Raw genomic sequence first — 26,731 nt, forward strand, 5'->3', positions numbered from 1 at the left:
CTCCATGGGACTAGGGGAAATGGAGACCCCATTCTTAAAAGGTGCACACAGATTTTCACATGCACGGGTCTCAGGGCAGAGCAAGGTCTCCATAGGAATCTAGGTCAAACCTGACTGCAGTTCTTGGAGGACATCCTGGGAAAACAGGGGTGAATGTGGCTTGTTGTGAGGGAAGGACATTGAAGGCAAAGCTCTCGGGAATATTCAGCAGCATGCCTTTCTCTGGAGGTGTCCATTTTGGGAAAATCTGGCCCCACTAGCCAGTCAGCTCTGAGAAGCCCCAGGGCAAACAATAATCCAGGTGGGATCACAGCCCCACCCCTCAGTAAATAGGCTGCCTAAAGACCCCTCAGGCACACAGCTGCCTCTAATCTAATCCAGAGACAAAGCCCCACCCACCAGAGGGATAGGAATCACCTCCACCTACCAGTGGGCAGGCATCAGCCCCTCCCATCAGGAAGCCTACAGCAAGCCCCCATACCAACTTCAACCACAAGGGGGGCAGACACCGGAAGGAAGAGAGGCTACAACTCTATTAGCTATAAAAAGGTCACCACGCCAAACACATACAAAAAATGAAAAGACAGAGAACTATAACTCAGATGAGGGAGAAAGGAAAAACCCCAGAAAATCAGCTAAGCAATGAGGAGAGTCTCAGCCTCCAGGAAAAAGACTTTAGACTGTTGATGCTGAAGATGATGCAAGACATTGGAAATAAACTGGAGGCAAAGATGGAAAACTTATAGGAAACACTGAGCAAAGAGATGCAAGATATAAAACATAAACAAGAAGAGATGCAAAATATAATAAGTGAAATAAAAAATTCACTAGAAACAGCCAACAGCAGAATACAGGAGGCAGAGAACGAATAAGCGAGGTGGAGGACAGATTAGTAGAAATTACGGATGCAGAACAGAAAGGAGAAAAAAGATGAGGAGAGTCTCAGAGAAATATGGGACAACGTTAAATGAATCAATATCTGTATTATAGGGGTGCCAAAAGGAGAAGAGAGAGAGAAGGAGACAGAAAAAATATTCCAAGAGATAATAGCCGAAAACTTCCCTAACATGGGAAAGGAACCACTCACTCAAATCCAGGAAGCACAATGAGTATCATATAAAATAAACCTAAGGAACCACTCACTCAAATCCAGGAAGCACAATGAGTACCATATAAAATAAACCTAAGGAGGAATACCCCAAGACACATATGAATCAAACTGACCGAAATTAAAGACAAAGAGAAAATATTGAAAGCAGCTAGGGAAAAGAAACAACATACAAGGGAAGCCCAATAAGGTTATCGGCAGATTTTTCAGCAGAAACTCTGTAGGCCAGAAGGAAATGGCATGATATACTTCATGTGATGAAAGGAAAAAAACTCCAACCAAGATTACTTTACCCAGCAAGGCTCCCATTCAGATTTGAGGGAGAAAGCAAAAGCTTCACAGATAAGCAAATGCTGAGAGAATTCAGCAACACTAAACCAGCTTTACAACAAATACTAACGGAACTTCTCTAGGCGGAAAGAAAAGGCCACAACAGGAAACAATACCACAAATGGCAAAAAGACAAAACAAACAAACAAACAAACAAAAACTACAGGCCAATTTCACTGATGAACATCAATGTGAAAATCCTCAACAAAATACTAGCAAACTGCATCCAACAATACATTAAAAGGATTGTACATCATGATCAAGTGGGATTTATCCCAGGGATGCAAGGGTTCTTCAATATTCACAAATCCATCAGTGTGATACATCACATTAACAAACTGAAGAATAAAAACCACATGATCCTCTCAATAGACATGGAAAAAGCCTCTGACAAAATCCAACACCCATTTCTGATAAAAACCCTTCAGAAAGTGGGCACAGCAGGAATCTACCTCACCATAATAAAGGCCATATATGACAAACCCACAGCAAACATCATTCTCAATGGGGAAAAGCTGAAAGAATTCCCACTGAGATGAGGAACAAGGAAGGCAAGGATGTCTGCTCTCGCCAGTACTACTCAACATAGTTTTGGAAATCCTAGCCATAGCAATCAGAGAAGTAAAAGAAATACAAGGAATCTAAATTGGAAAGGAAGAAGTAAAACTATCACTATTTGTAGATGACATGATACCATACCTAGAGAATCCTCAAGACTCTACCAGAAAACTGCTAGAGCTCATCCACAAATTTGGCAAAGTCACAGGACACAAAATTAATACACAGAAATCAATGGCATTTCTATACACTAACAATGAAAGATCAGAAAGAGAAATTAGGGAAGCAATCCCGTTTACTATCACATCCAAAAGAATAAAATACCTAGGAGTAAACCTACCTAAAGAGACAAAAGACCTGTACTCTGAAAACTATAAGACACTGATGAAAGAAATCAAAGATGACACAAATAGATGGAAAGATATACCATGCTTGTGGATTGGAAGAGTTATTAATATTATCAAAATGACTATACTACCTAAGGCAGTCTACAGATTCAATGCAATCCCCATCAGTTTACCAAGGACATTTTTCACAGAACTCGAACAAAATATTTTAAAGTTTGTTTGGATGCACAAAAGACCCAGGACAGCCAAAGACATCCTGAAAAGGAAAAATGGAGCTGGAGGAATCAGGCTCCTGAATTCAACTCTACTACAAAGCAGCAATCATCAAAACCATATGGTACTGGCACAGGGACAGAAATACAGATCAGTGGAACAGGATAGAAAGCCCAGAATTCAACCTACGCACCTATAGTCAACTAATCTATGACAAAGGAGGCAAGAATATACAATGGAGAAAGGACAGCTTGTTCAATAAGTGGTGCTGGGAAAACTGGACAGCCCCACACGGAAAAGAATGAAATTAGAACATTCCCTAACACCATACACAAAAATAAACTCAAAATGGATTAAAGACCTAGATAGAAGACCAGACACTATCAAACTCCTAGAGGAAAACATAGGCCAACACTCTCTGACAAAAACAACAGCAACATCTTCTCAGATCTACCTCTTAGAGTTTTGACATTAAAACAAAAATAAACAAATGGGACCTAATCAAACTTAAAAGTTTCTGCACAGCAAAGGAAACCCTAAACAAAACGAAAAGACAACCCACAGAATGGGAAAAAATCTTTGCAAGTGAATCAACTAAAAAGGGATTAATCTCCAAGATTTATAAACACTTCCTACCACTCCATACCAGAAAAACAAACAATTCCATCAAAAAATGGGCAGAAGATCTAAACAGACAGTTCTCCAAAGAAGACATACAGATGGCCAAAAAACACATGAAAAGATGTTCAACATCATTCATAATTAGAGAAATGCAAATCAAAACCACTATGAGATACCACCTTACACCAGCCAGAATGGCCATCATCCAAAAGTCTACAAACAATAAGTGCTGGAGAGGGTGTGGAGACTCTGTTGGTGGGATTGTAAATTGGTGCACCCACTGTGGAAAACAGTATGGAGAAAACTAGAAATAGAAAACTAAAAATAGAACTACCATTTGATCCAGCAATCTCACTCCTGGGCATCTATCCAGAGAAAACCATGACTTGCAAAGACACATGTACTCCAATGTTCACTGCAGCACTATTTGCAATAGCCAAGACGTGGAAACAACCTAAATGTCCATCAACAAATGGATCAAGAAGATGTACATATACACAATGGAATATTACTCAGCCATTAAAATGAACAAAATACCAGAATTTTTAGCAACATGGATGGACCTAGAAATTATCATGCTAAGTGAAGTCAGCCATACAATGAGACACCAACATCGAATGCTTTCACTGACATGTGGAATGTGAAAAAAGGACAGACTGAACTTCTTTGCAGAACAGATGCTGACTTACAGACATTGAAAAACTATGGTCTCCAGAGGAGACAGTTTGGGGGGTGGGGGGATGTGCTTGGGTTATGGGTGGAAATCCTGTGAAACTAGATTGTTATGATCATTATACAACTACAGATGTGATAAATTCATTTGAGTAATAAAAAAATTAAAAGAAAATCTAAGGGGAGGGTATATTGAGTGGGACTATAGATGAAACAAGACTGTCTCTAAGGTGGTGATTGTTAAAACTGAGTTTAACAGGATTGCAAGAGATTCTTTACAGGCTATTTTCTGCAGCTGAATTTTTCCATAATAAAAAGAAGTTAGAGTTCCTGCTATGGCAGTGGGTTAAGAATCCGACTGCAACAGCTGGGGTTGCTACAGAGGCCTGGGTTTGATCCCCAGCCCAGTGAAGTGGGTTAATGGATTGGGCACTGCGGCAGCTGTGGCTCAGATTCAACCCCTGGCCCGCGAACTTCCACATGCCTTGGAAGAGGTCATTTAAAAAAAAAAAAAAGAAAACCCCCACCAAAACCTATAGAAGATCAGGACCATTAAGAGTTATTTTATTTTATTTTATTTTGTCTTTTCTAGGGCCGCACCTGCGGCATATGGAAATTTCCAGGCTAGGGGTCGAATCAGAGCTATAGCCGCTGGCCTACACCACAGCCACAGAAACGTGGGATCTGAGCTGGGTCTTCGACTTACACCACAGCTCATGGCAACACCAGATCCTTAACCCACTGAGCGAGGCCAGGGATTGAACCTGCAACCTCATGGTTCCTAGTTGGATTGTTAACCACTGAGCCTTGATAGAAACTCCTTATTTTTATTTTATTTTACATTTTTGCTTTTTAGGGCCGTGCTTGCGGCACCTGGGGGTTCTTCCCAGGCTAGGGGTCCAAATGGAGCTGTAGCAGCTAGCCTACATCACAACCACAGCAACATGGGATCCAAGCTTCATCTGGGACCTACACCACAGCTCACAGCAATGTCAGATCCTTAACACACTGAGTGAGGTTAGGGATCGAACCTGCATCTTCGTGGATTCTAGTCCGATTCGTTTCCACTGTGCCACAATGGGAACTCCCAAGAGTTCTTTAGATTTTGAAACATGAGGTCATAGATAGTCAAGGTTAGGAGAATTTCAATGGGGAAAGAAGACATCTACGGGATGAAGACATGGCAACAGTGAGTATAGATCACTTTTCCAAGAAGCAAAGCAAAGAAGGAAGTGAAAAGCAGTGATAAGTATAATCAAAAGACTTTTTTAAAGAAGATGAATTTATTTTATATTCCAATAGGTAAGAGTCTAAAGAGAGGGAGAGACTAAATAGAGTGTAGGACACATTGGAACAACTGTAAATGACTGGAGTAAGAGCTAATATTTAGTGAGCATTTATATATATATATTTATGGGCCAGATTCTATGCTAAATACTTTGCATGTAATAACTCATTTGATCCTTACTGCTACCCTATGAGTTAGGTACCAATTTATTACTCTCATTTTACAATGATGAAATAGAATGTAATTATTAGATATAAATTCGAAAAAATTTCTGATGGAATCTTTATTTTCTCTGTCTCTTGCTTTATGCTAAACAACAAACTTCTTTAGACCACTGATGAAATGCATTCCTTCTTCCCTGGAGGGAACCTCTATTGATTAAACCCATTTTGTGCACAGAAAGACAAGGATTAGTTAAATGCATAACTGACATGCTAATGGGTCAAGTTTAAATAAATTCCTTAATCAGTAATAGTCAAAGAGAAATTAGTTATGTGCCCATCATTTGTTTTCAGTTAACTATTTCTGAAAATCTTCCCAAAAGAAGAGCAGATACTTGGGGGAATGAAATTAATTTTATAGTAACTGTATGAGCCAAGTTTAAACTTTTTCTTAATGTTTTATAATGTACATTTACCTTATGATTAAAATATTTTTCAAACTTTAATCTTGCTAATTCTACACACTGGGTCCAATTTCGAGGTCTTCTGCTAAGTAACTTAATAACTTGAAAACAGCCTTCTAAACTATGTCCAGTTTGTATTTTCTAGAATGAGAGAAAAAACAAAACAAAACAAATACATGTCCAGTTAATCACAACACACCTATATAGTCCCAGGAAACATAAACCAAAGTCTAAAGTGCAAGCTCATGTTTCTTAAGATTTTATAATTTTAACTTCAAGCTTCTTGTCCCTGTCTGTCTCCTTTCCTTCTTTCTTATCTCTTTTGGAGACGAATGGGAAAAGATAGCATGTGAAATTTTAACTCTAAAGTTTCTTATCTCATGTCTTGCTAGCTGTAAGTTACTAGTACCACATAAAGTACTAACATATAGTATATTCATATACACAAATACTTACTATAAGTGCTATAATAATATTTTATGCCGAAAAGTTGGCCTTTTTAGTGTAGGATTAAAGCTGTTTATTACTCTCACCTTGAAATTTTTTTGGTCTTTTCCTGAAATTTTCACTAGAACTTACCTTGGTTTTTTTTTCCAAAGAACTTAAAAATCTGTTTTATTATTTGTAGCTGCCTTATCATTATAATCACATCCTCATTAGGCTGAACCATATGAATTGCTGTTCTGTGACTCAAACATGGTCAAATATTGGCAATTCCAATTAACCAAGCTAAAAAAAGAAGGGTTATTTGCAACTTGCTAATTTCAAGATTATACTTACTATATATTCAATAATAATGTATTATATCTCTGTTTAAGGAGGTAAAATAAATTATGGGCAACTTGAAAATAGGATTATATTAACATAAAGTATTGAGCGTGTATGAAAAAGTACTGATTTTTACCTGTAAGACTTCTTCTGCAGATGAATAGGTTTGCCAAAATTTGTTAAACAACGAAGGCTTGTATGAAAAGGAACTTTCAAACTATAAGGGAAAAGAGGAAAAAAACGTTATAAATAGAAGTCTGTTGAAAAGTTGGAAATATCTTTTCTACTTCAAAGAAATATTTCTTTAAAAATATCTTTATTACCTTATCTCTTGCCCATTGTATGGTGTGTTCGATAGCAGCTGGAAAGGACTTTAAGGTACAAAATGGTATTTCCTCCTCTGGGGGATCTCGCTAATTTGTAAAATATGACAATAGTTAAAAGAAGCAATGACAATTTTTAATGGATTGAATTTACTCAAGTGTCTCGGGACAGTTAAAAAAATAAAATTCAAAATAAAACAAATTCAAGATTTTTAATCTTCTTTCTCCTAGGCATTAGGAGGAAAGGTTGATTCTTTTGACACTTAACACACTTGTTTACAGCAATGTAATAACAAATATGAATTGTATTATTACTTATTACCTATGCAGTACTTTGGTATCATGTAGTACTTTTATAACAGACTACTACATATGATTACTTTTTTCATCCAAGAATCAAGGTGACATTTAAAACTTCTCAGCATTCCCTACTTTGAAAAGTAATTTGAGAATTCCTAATATAGTGCTCAGCATATTATGAATTACCTTCTCTAAAAGGAATAAATATTTGTAAGCAAGAATCATAGGTTCTTGATATGCAATATGGTCTCTTGCAGAAAGTGTGTATCAAACAAATGGCAAATGTCTGCATTCTGTCACGTGAATAAGTACCACTGAAGAACTCCATGTTCTATTAAAGGGTACATTTGGTACATTTAGTCTTATTGGTGTACCCAATCTAAAACAACTTTGTCTCTTTTCATCTAGAGATTTGTGTTTTAGTTGTTGATCTATAAAGTACCACAGGATACCAAAGAAGAAAGCCAGAAGAGTATTCAATTCAGTTTTTATGAGTGTGATGTCAGAGAATATAGGAGGTCTGGGAAAGATGTGGTAGAATGAGAGAAAAAAGGAACTTTTATAATTTTATAACATCCTCTACTTTGAAATTTTTCCAGTATGACCCCAGCATATCATGATTTTCTGCATCTGATTAATTTCCTTCAAATTAAACATCAATATTGTCTACTATGATGTTTTAACTACAAACTTTTGAATTTATGAAGCAAAAACAAATTTCACAAAAATTTAAAAATTCTACGGAACAAAACATATTCTTTAAATAAAGGGATATTTATGCTTCTAAAATAATGTCCTTTTTTCAATTTTACAACTTGAGTTGAACTTTTTTTAAATTCTAAAATTTTACTACAATTACTTCCTAGGTTTTCAACTTTGGCATTATCTCAAAATCATTCGTGGAGGTTACAAAAAAGGTTACATCTATATAATTTATATAAAATATATATACAAATACACATGTAAAATATAATACATCCAAATGAGACAGGTTGGGGGTGGGGGATGCATTGAGGGTTTGGGATGGAAATGCTATAAAATTTGGTTGGGATGATTGTTGTACAACTACAAAGGTAATAAAATTCATTGAGTAATTTAAAAAAATACATAAATAACTTGGTGCCTATTATGGAGAAAATAAGTCTTCAGTAAGATTTTGGGTGCGTCACCTGTTCAAAGGCTGTTAGAAAACTAATTAAGCAGCTCTGAGAAATAACAGTAAACACAAGAATAAGATTCCAGAAAAAGCAGAAACAAAATTTTGAGCAATGTAAAAAATAAGTTCAGCCATATTTTTAAAAATGTCCATGCACATATCCATAGACATCATTGGCAGACAAAAACAGAAGGGATTGGGGATGCTAAATCAAATTCGCTGACTGATGAAGAGATAAATCATGATATGAAATTCTTGAGATATAAAGAAGAAACATTTACTTTATAAAAACTGGTTCACTTACATGACTATTATAGGATTCAGTTAAATGAGGTACAATAACTTCAGTGTGTCCCTTAGTGCCCATTGTTCCAGAATCTAAGAGAGGCCGCAGATTTGCTAAGCAACGGCTATTTGAAAAGAAAATAGGTAACAAACATAAAAGGGAGGAATAACAATGTAAGCAAAGGACATCTTATCACTTTCTACTATTTCGCATGTTGATTACTTCTTAAATATATTTTTTAGGAAACAGATACATCACCATCAAACAACCCATTTATTATCTCCCCCTCCTCCCACAAATTTTGTTGCTCAACCAAGCAACACTGTCTCTACTGTCTATTAACTACTCCTACCAAATTATGGCTCCAACATTTTTTTCCTCTGGGTTAACTCTTAAATGTTACCCTTTCTTCTCTTGCTTTCTATTTCTTCCTTGGTTATTTTCTATGAATTCTATCCCCTATATCTTTTTCACTTTTTTTATTTCAGGCCTTCTCTCCCAATACTTACAACATCTATATTCTACAATTTAAAAAAGTTTTTTTTTTTGCCTTCCTCTGCCCAAGATTACAAACTTTCCACTACAAACTCAACTGATAAATTTTCCTATTAATAAATCTGCTCTAGCACTCTAACATTAGAGAGTCATATAAAGATATTAGAAAGATTATTTAAGGTGTATCCATCATAGTCATTTTATTCATTTACTAATTTAACAAATATTTACTGAATGACATCATATGTTGGCACTGAGGATACAGTGATGGGAAAATAAATAATTCTTGAATAAATAATGTAGTGAGGAAACAAACATTAAATATCAATGTGAAAAACAAGTGCTGTGAAAAACTATCACACAAGGATCTAATTTCAGGGATTAAAGAAGGTCTGTTTGAGTAAAGAAATTCAGGCTGAAACTGAAAGGATGAGGGGGAAAAAACAGAGGAAGTGAGGAGTAAGTAGGTAGATGTGAGGTCAAGAGTTTTCGAAAAAGATAAACACAACTTCCTGAGGCTAAAGGAGAGTATGTGCAAGTCCCTGAAGTGAAAAAATGTGGGATGCTCTCCTGGAAGAACCCAAAGAAGGAATGTATAGTTAGAATAAAAGCCAGGGAGAACCAGTAAATTTTAAGCTGGAGTGGTGGACAGGTAGCAGATACTCTATGAAAAATATTTTGAGGCCCTTGTTAAAGATTTTTAATTTTATCCTAGGTATAATGGGAAATCATCAAAGGGTTTGGGCTCGAGGAGAACTATAATAGGAACATAAAGGATAATTAGAAAATTCAGTAACTTTTCAATAAACAGGTATGGGAAATGAAGTGAAAACCAACGAAAGACAATTTAAATGAACCTGAATTTCAAGAACATACCTGTCTACATATCTCCTGGCTTCCACATTATCTAACGCTGTAATAATTATATCCTGCTTAGTATAGAACTCATCATTGTAAATTGCCTCAGTGGCTGAACATACTTTGTTCAAGTGTGCATCTATCTTTAATTGAGGATTTATTTTCAGGGTTGCATCAGCTGCAGTATAGCTTTTAGGTTTCTAAAAAAATTTCATATAAAAACAGAAGAAATAAATGTTAAAAAGGAAAAATTGGCCATGATTGAACTTACACATTTTACATAGGAAGAAAATGTAGTGAGACCAGTTTTCATTTTTAGTTTGTGGAAATTACATTCATGGTGGTCATGCTACATTTAACAATGCACATCAGTCTAAATAATTCACATATTATTAATAAAACTCTAAAAACAACTTGTTTTACAGCTAAGTACTTTGGAATTCTTAAAATATTAGTTAAAAGTCCAATTAAAAGTACATTTTCTCCTAGTAATGAATTTTGAATTAGATAAGTGCCTAGAAAAAAAATGAGAACACATTCAGTTAAATATTAGAAATTTCAGCTCTGCAGAAAATGAAATCTCGTAAGTATGGTAATGTAGTACTTTGGTACTAAGACCTTCAAATGTTTTACCATTTCTGGATGGAAATATTTAAATAATTAGTATAAATGTTTCAGTTTAGAAAAAGATTTTCTTTTCTTAAAGATTCAGTGATCATTTTAAAATCATGGTGTCATTTCAAGTGTTATCAAAGAACATTTGGGAATACCGGCTCTGAAGCTAAATATCTATAGGTCATTCTGTTTGAATTTATTGCATCGAGTTTTAATGGAATCTTCTCATACTCTTTGGTGGACCTGTTTTTACTTCTGAGTACTATTAGCATACATACATACAAACTGTAAACTTTGTTAGAAGTTTAAAACAAAGTCTGTTTAAAGTTTAAAATTCAGTAAGTAAATGCACAAAGTTCGGTGAATGAATCTTATAAATTTTAGTTCAAGAGAGACCCTATTACTTAGTTCTTTATACTTGGGACAGGTGAGGCCATCAGTTTAATCATGTCACTATATAACTATATAAAAGTATGCTTTAGTTTCTGTTCATGAGATTTAGTTTACTAAGTTTCATTTACTAAGATTATAAATGAGCTGTAGAACAATAAAAGTGAAAAAACATTTTTAATTTAATTTTTTTTTTGCTTTTACTTTTTTTTAAAATTGATGATATCGTATTTCTGTCGCTAGCACTGCATAAGCAGAGTTTGGAGGTGTTTTTTTTCCTTTTAGGGCCACATTTGTGGCATATGGAAATTCCCAGGCTAGGGGTCAAATTGGAGCTGCAGCTGCCAGCCTGTGCCACAGCCATGCCAGATCCTTTAACCCACTGAGCAAGGCCAGGGATCAAACCTACATTTTTGTGGATACTAGCAAAGTTCTTAACCCACTGAGCCACAAAGAGAACTCCAAAAAAGATATTTAAAGTAAAAGCAAATTTGTTTGACTGACAAAACTTTTTCCTGACTTAAATATTTTGATGTCTATAAAAAAGAAAACTGAAAATTAGTATTACTTTATAATAAAAATGGATGCTGAATAGTCAAACAAGATCAAAAGAGCAAAAAACTTTACCTGCTAAACTTTACCTGTTTGGTAAAAAAGATTTTAAAAAGTGCCAAATTTGTCACCTATTAAAAACTTCAAATTAAAGAATCTGTTTCTATATCCTTAGATATTTCTACAATTAAATACATACACATCTTGATTATAAAATGAGAAAAATACTGCCCATGATTCACAACTCAGATTTAACATTCAAAATTAAAAAACTAATTTTTATATATATTTCCCTATTTTCACCCTCATTATTTGATAATTTGAGAGATTCTAATAAAATAAAAAAAACCACGTTTGTTAAAGCACCATTTTCTGTTTGTAAAAAGGAAACTCTCTCCTTTTTTTCTAACAACAGATGATTTAAATTTTAAGCAATATAAAATATACCTGTATGTGATGAGGACGAAAGAGGAACTGTCTATTCAAGTTAGATTTTTCTATCAAGTCAGGATCTGTTACTGTAACCTAGTATAAAGAAAAAAAAAAAAGGGTGACATTACATAAGAGATAAATTTAAATTTACTTTGCTTTTCTCTAAATGACTAAAACAGCTCCCACAAGCTACTCTAAATTATTTTGGCTGGTAAATTATAAGAATAAAATATTTCAAACCTGGTTACCAATTCTATTCTTCTTATATTTAATGATAATGTTCAGCATAGGTAAATGTCAAACAAAACAGTTGTAACCAAGTGCAATTCCTGCCCCCATTTTTTCCTAACTATTCATAACAAAGGGGCTAAATATCACTATTATATTTTAGGAACATCTTACTGATTAGCCATTAAGGAGTTAGCTCTTTCTCTATACATATTTATTCTCAATTTCAACTGATTTGGAAAGAGAGCTTGCAGTTTCAATTTGAAAGGAACTCTTGTTAAAGTAAAGGTCTACAAACTACAGTGCAGGCAGGCTGCCTGTTTCTGTAAATAAGTTTTACTGCAACACTGTCACACCACTTGTTTAAGTATTATTTATGGCTGTTTTCATGCTACAGAGGCAGAGCTAAGTAACTGTGATCAACTTAAGGTCTACCAGCTAGAACAGTAGCGATTTGGTTAAGAAAAAGTTTTGCAGACTCCCATTCTAAAAGATGCAAGATGAAAGTAAACAGATTCAAGATAATCTAAAAAGTATTTATCAAGCAATTTGTCACCTAAGCTAGCATTTGTACAATATTTCACTAGGAGTATTTCTTAGCGTTCTAGCTGTTAATGTGTTGACTGGCATTACACATTCAATTTTTTTTTTAGGGCCAGTCCTTCTGCATATGGAAGTTCCCAGGTTAGGGGTCAAATTGGAGCTCTTACACCACAGCAACAGCAACAGCAACCCCAGATTTGAACCACATCTACAACCTACACCAGAGCTCATGGCAATGCCAAGATCCTTAACCACTGAGCCAGGGATTGAAACTGCATCCTCATAGATACTAGTCGGTTGTGTTTCCACTGATTCACAATGGGAACTCCAGTTGTGTTTCCACTGGTTCACAATGGGAACTCCGCATTCACCTTCTTTTAGCTAGTATTTCCCTGATATATTTTTTGTTTCCAACAGTTCTATGTGATTATGTATTAAAGAGTATCTCTTTTAAATAGGGGATAAAAAAGCACAGAAAATATCTTCTAACAAAAAGTTTAATCAATGTATAATTATTGTGATTACTGATAAAAGGCTTTTTTTTTTTCATTCTTTCACCTTTCCTCTTTCTCCCTTTTTTCCCCACTCCCTTTAGTTTTGTCTTCTACTGGACTGATCAAGTTTTCTTGATTCTGATACTCCTGCAACTTCCTGCCCACTACTCAATGAACTGGTTTGGAAGTAAAACCTCTTTTAAGTGGTTATACTCAAAATTTTAACATGTACATGTGACTTAAAATCTAACATTACAATCTCTATCTTCCTCCTGAACAATTTGAGGATATTTGAACTCTCCCTTCTGTTTTCCATGATATCAATGAACAACAATTTACTTTTTTAACCATCCTACTGCCAAACTGGTCGATATTAAATTAAAGGTTTTAAAAACCAAGGCTTATTTGAACAACAAAAAAACAAAGACCACAAACAATAAGGTTCTACTGTACAGCACAGGGAACTATATCCAGTCTCTTGGGATTGACCATGACAGAAGCTAATAGAAGAAAGGGAATGTATATATATGTATCTGGGTCATTTTCCTGTACAGCAGAAACTGGCATATTGTAAATTTATACTTTAATAAAATATTTTAAAAATTTTTAAATGAAAAAAACCAATGCTTATTTAAATGTAAAAATGTTGAAAAAATGCCTCTATACACCTTTGCTTCACACACTGCACATATTAATCCACAGTTCTTTAAATGAGAATAAGTGGTAACTGTTCATCATTTTACTTGTCAGTTATCTTTATTTCTCTTGAAAATTCATTTAGAAGTGTACAGAAATCCAGGTTGATAACAATATTTCCTTGCACTGTGAAATATACCTTCTTTTTTTTTTTTTTTTTTTTAAGCCATGCCCATGAAACATCTAAGTTCCCAAGCCAAGGACCAAACATGCACCACAGTAGTAGCCCAAGCCACTGTAGTGACATTGCCAGATCCTCGACCTGCTATGCCACAAGAGAACTCCGCTCCCTTGCACTATAACTTCTCCATCTTCAGGTGTGCCTTTATTGCTAATGAGAAGTCTATTAAGTAATGTCTCTTTTAATTGTGGCTTTGATTTGTTTGAAATTAGTTTATCTTTTCAATCTGAACAGACTTATCTCTTCAACTCTGGAAACATTTGTCATTAGCCTTGGAATTTATTACTACTTCTCCATTATCTTTCCTCTCTCTGGAAATTCTACAACACTTATGTTGGACCATGCAAATGCATCCTTTCATTAAAAAAAAAAAAAAGAAAAGAATCTTTCTACACTACATTCTGGGTATTTATATTTATCTTCTATTCATCAATTCTCATTTCAGCTGCAACTGAATATTAAGTTCACTAACTACACAAATTCTTCCTTGGCTTTTTTTATTTAAAAAAATTTTAAACTATTTTTATTTTTTCCATTATAGTTGGTTTACAGTGTTCTGTCAATTTTCTACTGTAAAGTGACCCAGTCACATATGTGTGTGTGTATATGTATGTGTATATATATACATTCTTTTTGTCACATTATCCTCCATCATGTTCCATTACAAGTGACTAGATATAGTTCCCTGTGCTATACACCAGGATCTCATTGCTTATCCACTCCAAATGCAACAGTCTATATCTATCAACCTCAGACTCCCAATCCATCCCACTCCCTCTTGGCAACCACAAGTCTGTTCTCCAAGTCCATAAGTTTCTTTTTTGTAGAAAGGTTCATCTGTGCAATATATTAGATTCTAGATATAAGTGATATCATATGGCATTTGTCTTTCTCTTTTTGACTTACTTCACTTAGTTTGAGAATCTCTAGTTCCATTTATGTTGCTGCAAATTCTTCCTTGGCTTTTTTTTTTTTTTTTTTTTGTCTTTTTGTTGTTGTTGTTGTTGCTATTTCTTGGGCCGCTCCCGCGGCATATGGAGGTTCCCAGGCTAGGGGTCGAATCGGAGCTGTAGCCACCGGCCTACGCCAGAGCCACAGCAACTCGGGATCCGAGCCCCGTCTGCAACCTACACCACAGCTCATGGCAACGCCGAATCGTTAACCCACTGAGCAAGGGCAGGAACCGAACCCGCAAATTCATGGTTCCTAGTCGGATTCGTTAACCACTGCGTCATGACGGGAACTCCTTCCTTGGCTTTTTATAAAAATTTCAGGGCCTTGTGTTTCTTTCTATTCTTTTATGTCTTTGGTCATTTTTAACTTTTACGATTTGCTCTATTATCTGTAGCACTTGTATTATCTATAGTTCTTAGCTAATTCTTCTATTTTCATTGGCTGATTATTCCAGGTGGTTCTTTTTTGCTAACCGATTGTCATTTTTCACTATGAATTGTCTTGAGTGAATATTGATTTTTCTGCATAGTTCTATATACTCTTGGCATGTATCACCATGATGCAGTTTTGCATGAGTTTTAATCAGAGCTCCACGGTTTCAATGATCCTAAATATGTTATATTCATTTCTCTGCTTGAAGTTTTGTTTTTTTTGTTTGTTTGTTTTTTGTCTTTTCTAGGGCTGCACCCGTGGCATATGGAGGTTCACAGGCTAGGGGTCTACTTGGAGCTACACCTGCCAGCCTACACCACAGCCGCAGCAACTTGGGATCTGAGCTGCTTCTGCAACCTATACCACAGCTCACGGCAAGGCTGGATTCTTAACCCTCTGAGCGAGGCCAGGGATCGATCAAAAGCTGGATTCTTAACCCTCTGAGCGAGGCCAGGGATCGATCAAAAGCTGGATTCTTAACCCTCTGAGCAAGGCCAGGGATCGATTGAACCCACAACCTCAAGGTTCCTAGTGGGATTTGTTAACCACTGAGCCACAACAGGAACTCCCTGCTTGAAATTTTTATATCATACAATTTTGGACGCCATACACCAGTGTGGTACACGCTCTGAGTTAAAATTTCTTAAAAATGACTTCCCCTTCTAATTAATGTTTTGGACATATATTTAAGACAGAAACACTTGTGAGTCATCACAGCTTTTAGCTCAGAAATTGTATCCTTCTTGGTTCCTTGAACCTAGGAAGATTCTCTCTCTTTTGTTCTGCTTTAAGTATGTAAATACGTAAAGAGTAACTTACACAGCAAGGCTATGTATTTGCAGTAGGCTAGAGATCTGTCCACATTAACTTACCCTGTTGTGTTACCTGAAGTATGGAGGTTAATATAGTTCCTCTCCTGACTTTTATATGCTGGTATGTATTACCAACTTCTAAGGAGTAAAGTACTTAAGTGATACCCAAACTTGTGTAACCAAGGACTTTTTCTTTTTACAGCTGCACCCGCAGCAAATGGAAGTTCTGGGCCAGCGGGGGGAATCAGGACGGCAGCTGCCATCTATGTCAAGCCACAGCAACACCAGATTAGAGCCACATCTGTGGCCTATGCTGCAGCTTCTGGCAACACAAGGTCCTTAATCCACTGAGTCAGACCAGGGATTGAACTTGCATTTTCAAAGAGACAATGTCTGGTCCTTAACCTGCTGAACCACAATGGGAACTCCAAGAAGTGTTTTTTTTAAGAAATATCTTTTAAAGCCACCAGAACTAATAGTGATTTGTGGAATACAATTTAGGAAATGTTGAGCAGGAATAATATAAATGTAGGACACCTGTTTGCAATTGTGATAGTAACAAATACTCATTTGAGTGGAATATTAAGTGAACTACCAAGTAAAAATTAATCATTTAATTACTATAAGTCACCATTAATCTATGAAATCATTAACGTGGTTTATATCTTAAAGGCAAACAGCATCAATGAAATGTATTTTTATTTAAATATATGACTTGGCTTTCCAATTAACTCACATTTATCATCTTAAGAATTTACATTGTATACCAAAGATAATATTACTTTCTTTTGTTGTTTCTGTTTGTTTTTTGCAGGTTTTTTTTGTCTTTTTAGGGCTGCACCCATGGCATATGGAGGTTCAGAGGCTAGGGGTCTAATCGGAGCTACACCTGCCAGCCTACACCACAGCCACTTCAACATGGAATCCAAGCTGCGTCTGCGAACTATACCACAGCTCAGGGCAACGCTGGATCCTTATCCTTAACCCACCAAGCGAGGTCAGGGATTGAACCTACAACCTCATGGTTCCTAGTTAGATTCATTTCCGCTGCACCATGACAGGAACTCCCCCCTTTTAAATTTTCAGTTTCCTTCCTTCCGTTTTTTTGCTTTTTAGGGCCACACTAGTGGCTTATGGAAGCTCCCAGGCCAGGGGTTGAATTGGAGTTTCAGCTGCCATCCTACACCACAGCCACAGCAACATGGGATCCAAGCTGTGTCTGCGACCTATACCAGTACTCATGGCAACAATGGATCCTTAACCCACTGAGCGAGGCCAGGGATCAAACCTTCATCATCATGGATACTAGTTGGATTTGTTTCTACTGCTTCACAATGGGAACTCCTTCAGTCTTCTTTTGATAATAGCCAAATGATAGCTGAGCACTCTAACTTTCTAATGTTAGCTTCTCCCATCTTAAATATTTAATAATCAGTAAGTGGTATGTAATAGAAATAATAACAGTACTAATGTGCTTTACAGTTTGCAAAGCCCTTTCACATTTGATCTTTTTAATTACATTATGAGGCAAGTAGTAAAGATACTAGTTTCACAGTATTAGAGAAAGAAACCAAGAAGCAGAGAATTCAAGTAATTTGCCAAAAGGTCACATAAAATCTGAAAAATGGTCAGAGAAGAATCAGAATCTTCAAATTTCTGGCTTAATATCTTATTCTCCAAAATCAAATAAAAAGCCACAGAAACATAAACTTTTAACTCTGAAGGATTTATACCTTACCATTCCCTTCTCTTTGCCTGTGCCAACACCAAGCAAAGCAAAATTTTTTAACATTTCACAGCCTATGGCTCCACACCCTACCTATGGAGAAAAAAAAATGTACAGGTTAAATAAAATTAAAACTTCTACTTACTGAAAAGCAATTTCATCTTAATCTTCTTCAAATGCTAAATTATAATACATATATAAATAAATACATATATATTTTTTTTTTGTCTTTTTAGGGCCGCACCTGTGGCATATGAAGTTCCCAGGCTGGGGGTCAAATCTGAGCTGTACCTGCTGCCGGCCTAAGCCACAGCCATGGCAACACAGGATCCGAGCCACGTCTGTGACCTCCACCACAGCTTATGGCAACACTGGATCCCTGACACACTAAGCAAGGCCAGGGCTCAAACCTGGGTCCTCATGGATACTAGTCAGATTTGTTTCCACTAAGCCATGATAGGAACTCCTAAAAAACACATACTTTTTAAAATAAGTTGAACATTTGTGACTCATTTTACTTTAAAATATTTAATGGCTTTTGATGCCATTATAAATGCCTCAAATAAAAAGGTATAAATCATAGAAGGAAAAGCATAATACTTACAATTCCTGTAAACAGAAGGCTAATATTCCAAACAAAAGCCAAAGATTGAATTCATTTTTTTGGTTTGATTTTAGGACTGCATCTGCGGCATATAGAGATTCCCAGGCTAGGGGTCTAATTGGAGCTGGAGCCGATGGCGTATGCCACAGCCACAGCAACACCAGATCTAAGCCATGTCTGCAAGCTACACCACAGCTCACAGCAACACCAGATCCTTAACCCACTGAGCAAGGCCAGGGATGAAACCTGCATCCTCATGGATGCTAGGCAGATTCATTTCTGCTGAGCCATGACTGGAACTCCTGAAGTCATTTTTTTTATATGAGATGGAAACAAATAGCACAAAACAGTGCAATATTATAATTAAAAAGATCACTTGTTTATAGAAAATTTTCTAAACTTATTTAACAAAAATAACTATTCTAAGACTTAGATAAAAACTATTATTATGTAAAAGCTCAGCAGTAACTAATTTTCAAAATATTATTTAAACATGAATATTAAAAATCAGCAGTACTTGTAGGATTGATTATAACAAAAATAAAAAAGCACATAAGTGACAGTAAAAGTTTTATGCTATTGGAGAGAGCTTCCCCACCAATGTCTAAGACATTTAAAAAGGACATACCCATGTACATGTTCCTTCATTTGTTAAGGAAAAACCAAAAAACTGCACAATTTTTAATGCATTTCTAGAAAAATCATTTAATGTTTAGAACTACTATACTCATACATTAATTTTACATGTATTAATTACTCAGATGATGAGTTGGCAAACTTTTTCTGGAAAGGGCCAGATAGTAAATGTTTTCAGCTTTGTAGGCCATATGGTCTTTGTCACAACTACTCAACTCCACTATTATAGTATGAAAGAGGCCATAGATAAAACAAAAAAGTAAGTGTGCTTGCTGTGTTCCAGTGAAACTCTCTATATAAAAACATGCAGCAGAATGCATTTGGCCTGTAGGCCATAGTTTGCCAACTCCTGTTTTAAATATTTCCTGAATATCTACATTAGTTATAAACTGTATTCAAATTTCCTTTAATAAATTAATTTGATAAACAGTAACAGTTTGTACAACTTAATCTCATCATTATTTCTACTTACTAGAAAGATATTTAGATTTTGTAGCTTCTGACACAAAGTGTCTCCAATGCAGGCTCTTAAGGCATCATATCTATCTCCTCTGTAGAAAACAACACATACCAAGAAAACAAAAAGGCAAAAAAAAAAAATTAAGATTAGTTTCATTACTGTTAATAACAATTTAATGTTGTGCTTTAAATGTAATACTTTTTAAGCTTTTCTTTCAAACTGACAGATAAATTATCTTATTTGAAAGGGGAAAAAACCTCATAAAGAAATCAGTTTTTTCTTTTTCCCATTTGACTTAATATCCTAAGTCCAAATGACTTAAGTGAAAGTGACTTTATCTAGAAAAAAATTTGTAAGGGATTTCTTTTTTTTGCCTTTTCTAGGGCCGCACCCTCGGCATATGGAGGTTCCCAGGCTAGGGGTCTAATCGGAGCTATAGCTGCCGGCCCACAACACAGCCACAGCCACACGGGATCTAAGCCACATCTGTGACCTACACCACAGCTCACGGCAACGCCGGATCCTTAACCCACTGAGCAAGGCCAGGGATCGAACCCGCAACCTCATGGCTTCCAGTCAGATTCATTAACCACTGCGCCATGACGGGAACTCCTGTAAGGGATTTCTTTTTCTGTTATTTTTTTGTTCTTATACTATTTTAAATTGAAGTATATATAATTGATTTACAATACTTCAGCTTTATAGCAAAGTGATTCAGCTATGTGTGTGTATTCTTTTCCATTATAGTTTACTATAGATATTAAATACAGTTCCCTGTGCTATATAGTAGGTCCTTGTTGTTTTGTCTTATATATAGTAACATGTGTCTGTTAATCCCAAATTCCTAATTTATCCCTCCCTATCCCCCCAGGCATGAATTTTTAATTAAGTTTCATAGAGAAGTCAATGGATAGGCTTTAAAGTTAACTCACTTAAACTGAAGGCAGAACTTTGGGTTATGTATATTTCTGGGACAATAAATCCATAAGCTTTTTATCAGATTCTCAAGGACATTTGCCACTCAAAAAAGGTGAAGAATGACAGATATAAATAAAAGCTTCAGGTAGCAGTTGTTTTCATCTAAAATTAAGAATAGAGGAGTTCCCGTCGTGGCTCAGTGGTTAACGAATCCGACTGGGAACCATGAGGTTGCAGGTTCGATCCCTGGCCTTGCTCAGTGGGTTAAGGATCTGGCATTGCCATGAGCTGTGGTGTAGGTTGCAGACACAGCTCGGATCCCGTGTTGCTGTGGCTCTGGCGTAGGCCGGTGGCTACAGCTCTAATTAGACCCCTAGCCTGGGAACCTCCGTATGCCATGGGAAGCAGCCCTAGGAAAGGCAAAAAGACAAAAAAAAAAAAAGAATAGAGTTTTACCATGAGGTTGTGGGTTCAATCCCTGGCCTTGCTTAGTGGGTTAAATATCCAGCATTGCCGTGAGTTGTAGTGTAGGTGGCAAATGCGGCTCCGATCTGGTGTTGCTGTGGCTCCGATTGAACCCCTAGTCTGGGAACTTCCATATGCCATGGGTGCAGCCCTAAAAAAAAAAAAAGGCAAAATAAATAAATAAATGAAAGAATGGTGTGTTAAAAGCTAACTGTTCTCATGATATAAACTTTAAAATTTTATATTCATTATTTATAAAGTAGTAAAGAGATACTGCATGATTATGATACACCGCAGAAGTGAGCTAGGAGAAAAGACATCCAAAACAAATGCATGTCTGCATGTGTGGACAGAAACGCATTAGATCTAGTGGGTCCTTACAAACATATAACTAAGAAAAAGGCAACAAAAATGTCATTATTACCGTGGGAGAAATTCTTCACGTTCAGGTTTGTCTAGGGATTCGACAATATCTGCTGCTTCAATGTACAACTTAAAATAGAAGATAAAAACACAACTTAACCATGTAGAAAACTTAAATTGCTAGAAACAATAATTCTCTTCTGCAGTTATTTAACAATCATTAATAAAATGATAAAAATGCCAATTCAGAGTAAAATAGATTAAAAAGTATAATTTTTATTATACACTATACATTCCCCATATTCTTTCATTAAGACAATGGTTAAATCTGGAGGAACCATAAAAAGATGTAATTTGACTCATGTCATTTAGCCATCTTAAAAATGATATATTCTAATTTTAACAAACAAAAGGAAATTTCACCTCCATATCTATTTTTTATAACTACATAAAAACTCTGGAAGCTTCAATTTTAGCTATATTTAAATAAATAATCTGATTACTTTCATAAGAAAGTACCTAGTCTACCTTTTTTTCAATGTAGGTATATTATATGTCATTTATAATTACATACACTACAGAAGAAATGATCTAGGAAGTCACAATTTTAGCATTTAAAAACTATCAAATAGAATTAGTTTAAGTCAATTAAAAAAAGTCAAGTCTCTTGGAGTTCCTGTCGTGGTGCAACGGAAACAATTCGACTGGGAACCATGAGGCTGTGGGTCTGATCCCTGGCTTCGCTCAGTGGGTTAAGGATCCGGCACTGCCGTGAGCTGTGGTGTAGGTCGCAGATGAGGCTCGGATCCTGCGTTGCTGTGGCTGTGGCATACCTACAGCTCCGATTAGACCCTGGCCTGGGAACCTCCATATGCCTCGGGTGCGGCCCTATAGACAAAAAACAAAAGACAAAAAAAAAAAAAAAAAAGTCTCATTCTCATTTTCAGTAACCTATGTAACTAAATTTGAACATGACCATGAACACAAATAAATGTTATTTAATTACAGCAACACAGAATCTATATTAATAACATAATTTATATTCCCCATGGTGTTAAACTATATCTAAACCAGACTTTTACGAATGAACTTGTACTCTGTTAAAATAAACCAAATAATTTAGCAGCAAAATGGCATTTTAAATCTATAATAAAAATGACGAATTTTATAAATTTTAATTATCAAAACTAAATTTGAACTTTTAAGACATTAAAAAAAGTGTTATATTCAAAATGTTTAAAGTTTTTCTTTTTCTCCATTTGACTTAATATCCTAAGTCCAAATAACTTAAGTGAAGGTGACTTTAGTTTACCTAGAAGAAAAATGTTAAGATAGGAATTTCTTTTTCCTTATGTTATTTTTTTTTAAATTATTATTTTAAATTGAAGAATAGTTGATTTACAAGGTTTCAGGTGTACAGCAAAGTGATTCAGCTATGGAAATACATATATATTTATTCTTTTTCAGATTCTTTTCCATTATAGGTTTTCTGGGTTTTTTTGCCATTCTTGCGGCATATGGAAGTTCTGGGACCAGGGATCAAACTTGTGCCACTGCAGTGACCTGATTCTTAATCTGCTAAGCCACCAGGGAACCCCTATTACAGGTTATTATAAGGTATTAAATATAGTGTCCTGTGCTATACAGCAAGTTTTTCAAAGAAGAAAGGGTCTAAAGACCGTGCTTTGATATACTCTGCTAATTATTTCTTCTGATAAGAGAAAAAAGGGTTTTTCCATCTTGTGATATTTTTACCCTATATAGGTCTCAAACTTTTATCATTCCTATGTCTTCTATCTTTAGAAGTTTATACCTAGAAACCAGGGAATCTGAAAATTCATGATGCTAAAAGATTCCATGGACCAATTCAAGAACCCTGAAAGCTCCTGACTGCTAAGCTAATAGTCATGGAAACTATGAAGACAGAATATTCATTCTTTCATTCTTACACAAGAAGGGAAAACAACTCTGGGTTATATCCCAATACCCTCAACAAGTGACTTTGTCAGTTTTAATTACAGAAATTAAGTTTTAGTGACATATCCCATTTAACTCATGTATCAAAAAATATTTTAAGGTTGCTCTTATGTTGATTAATAGTATATATAATCAATAACAGACATTCATTATATGGGTAGATCATTCAACCTTAAGTATAAAAAAATACATTAAAATAGAGCACTAACCCACTGGCACAAAGGAGAGAACTTTCCTGTCACAGCTTTCAATACTTCTTGGCTGGCAAGACCTCCTACTGTTGCAGCAAGTGGGGGCAAAAAGCCCTGGGCAGTCCAAGAAAGCCAACGCACAATGTCATTATTTACCTCAGGCTGAAACACAAACCATGAAAGACACAAACCATCTTAACAGCAGTCACATGGTAAACTCAAAATTTCGACTCAATATGAAAATAACTGTAGCTTAACTTCTAAAAAAGCTAATTTCCCTACTAAATAGTTTTTAAGTCCTAAAAAAGTCCCAATCCCATAATAAAAGATCCAACTGCATGTTACTACCCTAAGCAGTATTTCTCTTTATCAGTACCTGCCTATTGTTGCTTTTTAGTTCTTTACATTACATCTGGGCACAATTTAGAACTAACTGGATTATCTATCATTTATTGTTCTTATTAAAGAGCAGTTCTGTGATGTCAGACAGTATTTACAAACAACCAGAATTTCGAAAAACATGTTTTAAAGAAAACTATGGAAAAACCCTGAACCTAGATAAATGAAAATAAAAATAAAATGATTCATAAAAGATAAGGAAGCTATCACCTGTGCCTAAAGTGGTAATTAAAAAGTAAAACTGTAAAAAATGAGGCAATACATTGTTAGAAAAGGCAGTTTAGGAAAAAAATTAAGAGAGTAATGGGACTTTGCATACTAATCTTATCAATGAGCCAATCATCACAAAGTTCTCATTACCATACTTAAAAACTGAAATGATGTTTATTAGTACTTATTTTTTTGTCTTTTTAGGGCCACATCTGTGGCATATGGCAGTTCTCAGGCTAGGGGTTGAATCAGAGCTGTAGCCGCTGGCCTACACCACAGCCACAGCAACGCCAGACCTGAGCCAAGCTGTATCTGTGACCTACACCATGGCTCACGGCAACACCAGATCCTTCACCCACTGAGAGAGGCCAGGGATCGAACCTGCATCCTCATGGATATTAATCAGATTCATTTCTGGTAAGCCACAACAGGAACTCCTGTTTATTATTAGTATTTTTAAGGAAACAATGGAGAACTGGATTTTGGAGCTATCATTTTAGCACATTTTTTTATTCGAGACAAAGCTCTTCATGAGCTCTGGCTTCTCTTTCTCTTCCTATTCTTTCAACATCAACTATAATCTTAACCAGGAATTTAATAAGGCTCAATTAATCTCCTGAAATCCTATTTAAAATAACAGTACTTGTGCATTTAGAGGGAAGAAAGAAGGCTTTTATTACATTCTCAAAGAAATCTATGATATAAAAAGTTTGTTATGCGCTCACTATTCCACTCACTCCATTTCAATTTTTGATACTTCATTATTTCATAATCACCTAGCACTAAACTCAACTTGTACTACAATTTCATATAAGCTGTGCCAATTGTGAATACAGAGACACTGGTGGTAGCGGTAATATTAAAAACAATGATAAGAATGCTAATAGGAGCAGGTAATTTGATTGAACATATACTGTGAGCTATATATTAAGTCTACATGTAATCTTTAAAATAATTCCAGGAAATATAATTTCTATCATACAAATTAGAAAACTAAAACTCTGAAAGCTTAATTTACTTCAGATTTTACTATGAGTAAGTGGTGAAAGCCAGGATCTGAACCCATAAAACCCAACTTCCCAGCTCTATTCTTACCATTAGTTTACACTATCTCTCAAGATTCTACAGTGTCTAATAAACAGACTTCCCAATCTAGGGAATTTTTCATTACCCTAGGATAATGACTACATTCTAAATCTGAATTTCTCCAGTCTCCAAAAGAAAAAGATACATATTCACAAGAGAAATAAACCAGTGGCATGGCTTCAGCATTACTAAGAAACTGAAAATATATGAACTTCAAATTACCTGTAAATAGAAAAACAAATACTAAACCCCAGCAGAACTATTTCTGGACTTCATATTGCTGCAAGTCTGAACAAAGAGCAGGAAGCATGTAACCACAGAAAAGAGAATGAAAGGCCTAACGTGACAAAGTACAGTCAAAATCATCCTAAGAGAATGTTCCACACCAAGTGCAAAAAATACTGAACAGGTATGAAGTATGGTAGATCTCAGCAATGGCTATGATCAAAGAACTTTTCTGAGATAATGATATAAATGGAAAGGGGGAGACATCCTTTGGCAGAGAAGGCTAAAGAAGAGAGGAGGAGAGGAAGTTAAGTAGGATTTGGCAGAAATCAAAGCAATCCACAAGATACTCAATACCTATCCACCTCTGGTCCACTCCCATGGCATGTGGAACTTCCTGGGCCAGGGAACAAACCTGTGCCACAGCAGTGACTCAAGCCACAGTGGTGATAATGCTGGATCCTTAACCTGCTCAGCCACAAGGGAAACTCTAGATCCACCAAAATTTTTTTTTAAAAATTAAAAAACAAACCGTCTATTGAAGAAATTCTTTTCAGTATTCTGAGAGAAGAAGAAAAGGGGCTCCAGATACAGAAATCTGAAAAAGCATCCAAAACCCTTACCCTGTGCAAAATATATGCAAAAAAAAACCAGTTTACCAAACAAAGCTGGTGTAAGAGGGAGGCAGGAAATTAGAAGCAAAACATTGCAGCTACTGAAAATTTCTCCCTCAAGCTAGAAGCAGAGTAAATTTGATTAATTACATATGTTCAACAAACACTTGGAGATGTGGATAAACAAACACAAAAAAACCCCCTACCTTGAATCAGAAATTTAACTAAGAGCCAAAATGATCCACTCCACCTTCCCAAAAGGGGATGAAAAAAGTAAATATGAGTCTATGAATCAACATAGGCTCAGGGGTGTACCTGAAAAAAGTGACCGAATTATCAACCTTGAGTTATAAACTGATAAAATATTAGACTTCACAGATGAAAAAATATACAGAAGAAAAAAAAATATATAGGGCCTCAAGGCAAAAAACAAGACCAGGTTACTTATAACAGTAATAAAAGTATGCTGGCATTTCTATTTCTCAACAAGATACAAAGAAATAAACCAAGGAAGAAAGTAAAAGCCTTACTTTGAGCCAAGCTGCCTTTCTGTTTTTTCGTTTTCGTCTTTTCAGGGCCA

The 26,731-nt window shown here is 35.6% G+C and overlaps 1 protein-coding gene across 2 annotated transcripts in view; it reads right to left on the reverse strand.

Moving 5' to 3' along the window:
* The window catches only part of UBA6 (ubiquitin like modifier activating enzyme 6), an 89,772-nt gene that overhangs the window by 19,061 nt on the left and 43,980 nt on the right, over window positions 1-26,731 (reverse strand). For both annotated transcript variants that reach the window (XM_003129053.6, XM_013978752.2), the window contains 10 exons: window positions 23,636-23,779; window positions 21,511-21,578; window positions 19,716-19,794; window positions 18,016-18,096; window positions 11,953-12,030; window positions 9,967-10,148; window positions 8,614-8,719; window positions 6,854-6,943; window positions 6,667-6,747; window positions 5,775-5,903 (listed from right to left, as the gene is read on the reverse strand). In XM_003129053.6, coding sequence (XP_003129101.4) covers window positions 5,775-5,903; window positions 6,667-6,747; window positions 6,854-6,943; window positions 8,614-8,719; window positions 9,967-10,148; window positions 11,953-12,030; window positions 18,016-18,096; window positions 19,716-19,794; window positions 21,511-21,578; window positions 23,636-23,779 — 1,038 coding nt within the window. The remainder of the gene's footprint in view (window positions 1-5,774; window positions 5,904-6,666; window positions 6,748-6,853; window positions 6,944-8,613; window positions 8,720-9,966; window positions 10,149-11,952; window positions 12,031-18,015; window positions 18,097-19,715; window positions 19,795-21,510; window positions 21,579-23,635; window positions 23,780-26,731) is intronic.

Source organism: Sus scrofa, chromosome 8 (assembly GCF_000003025.6).
Source record: "Sus scrofa isolate TJ Tabasco breed Duroc chromosome 8, Sscrofa11.1, whole genome shotgun sequence".
Classification (NCBI taxonomy): domain Eukaryota; kingdom Metazoa; phylum Chordata; class Mammalia; order Artiodactyla; family Suidae; genus Sus; species Sus scrofa.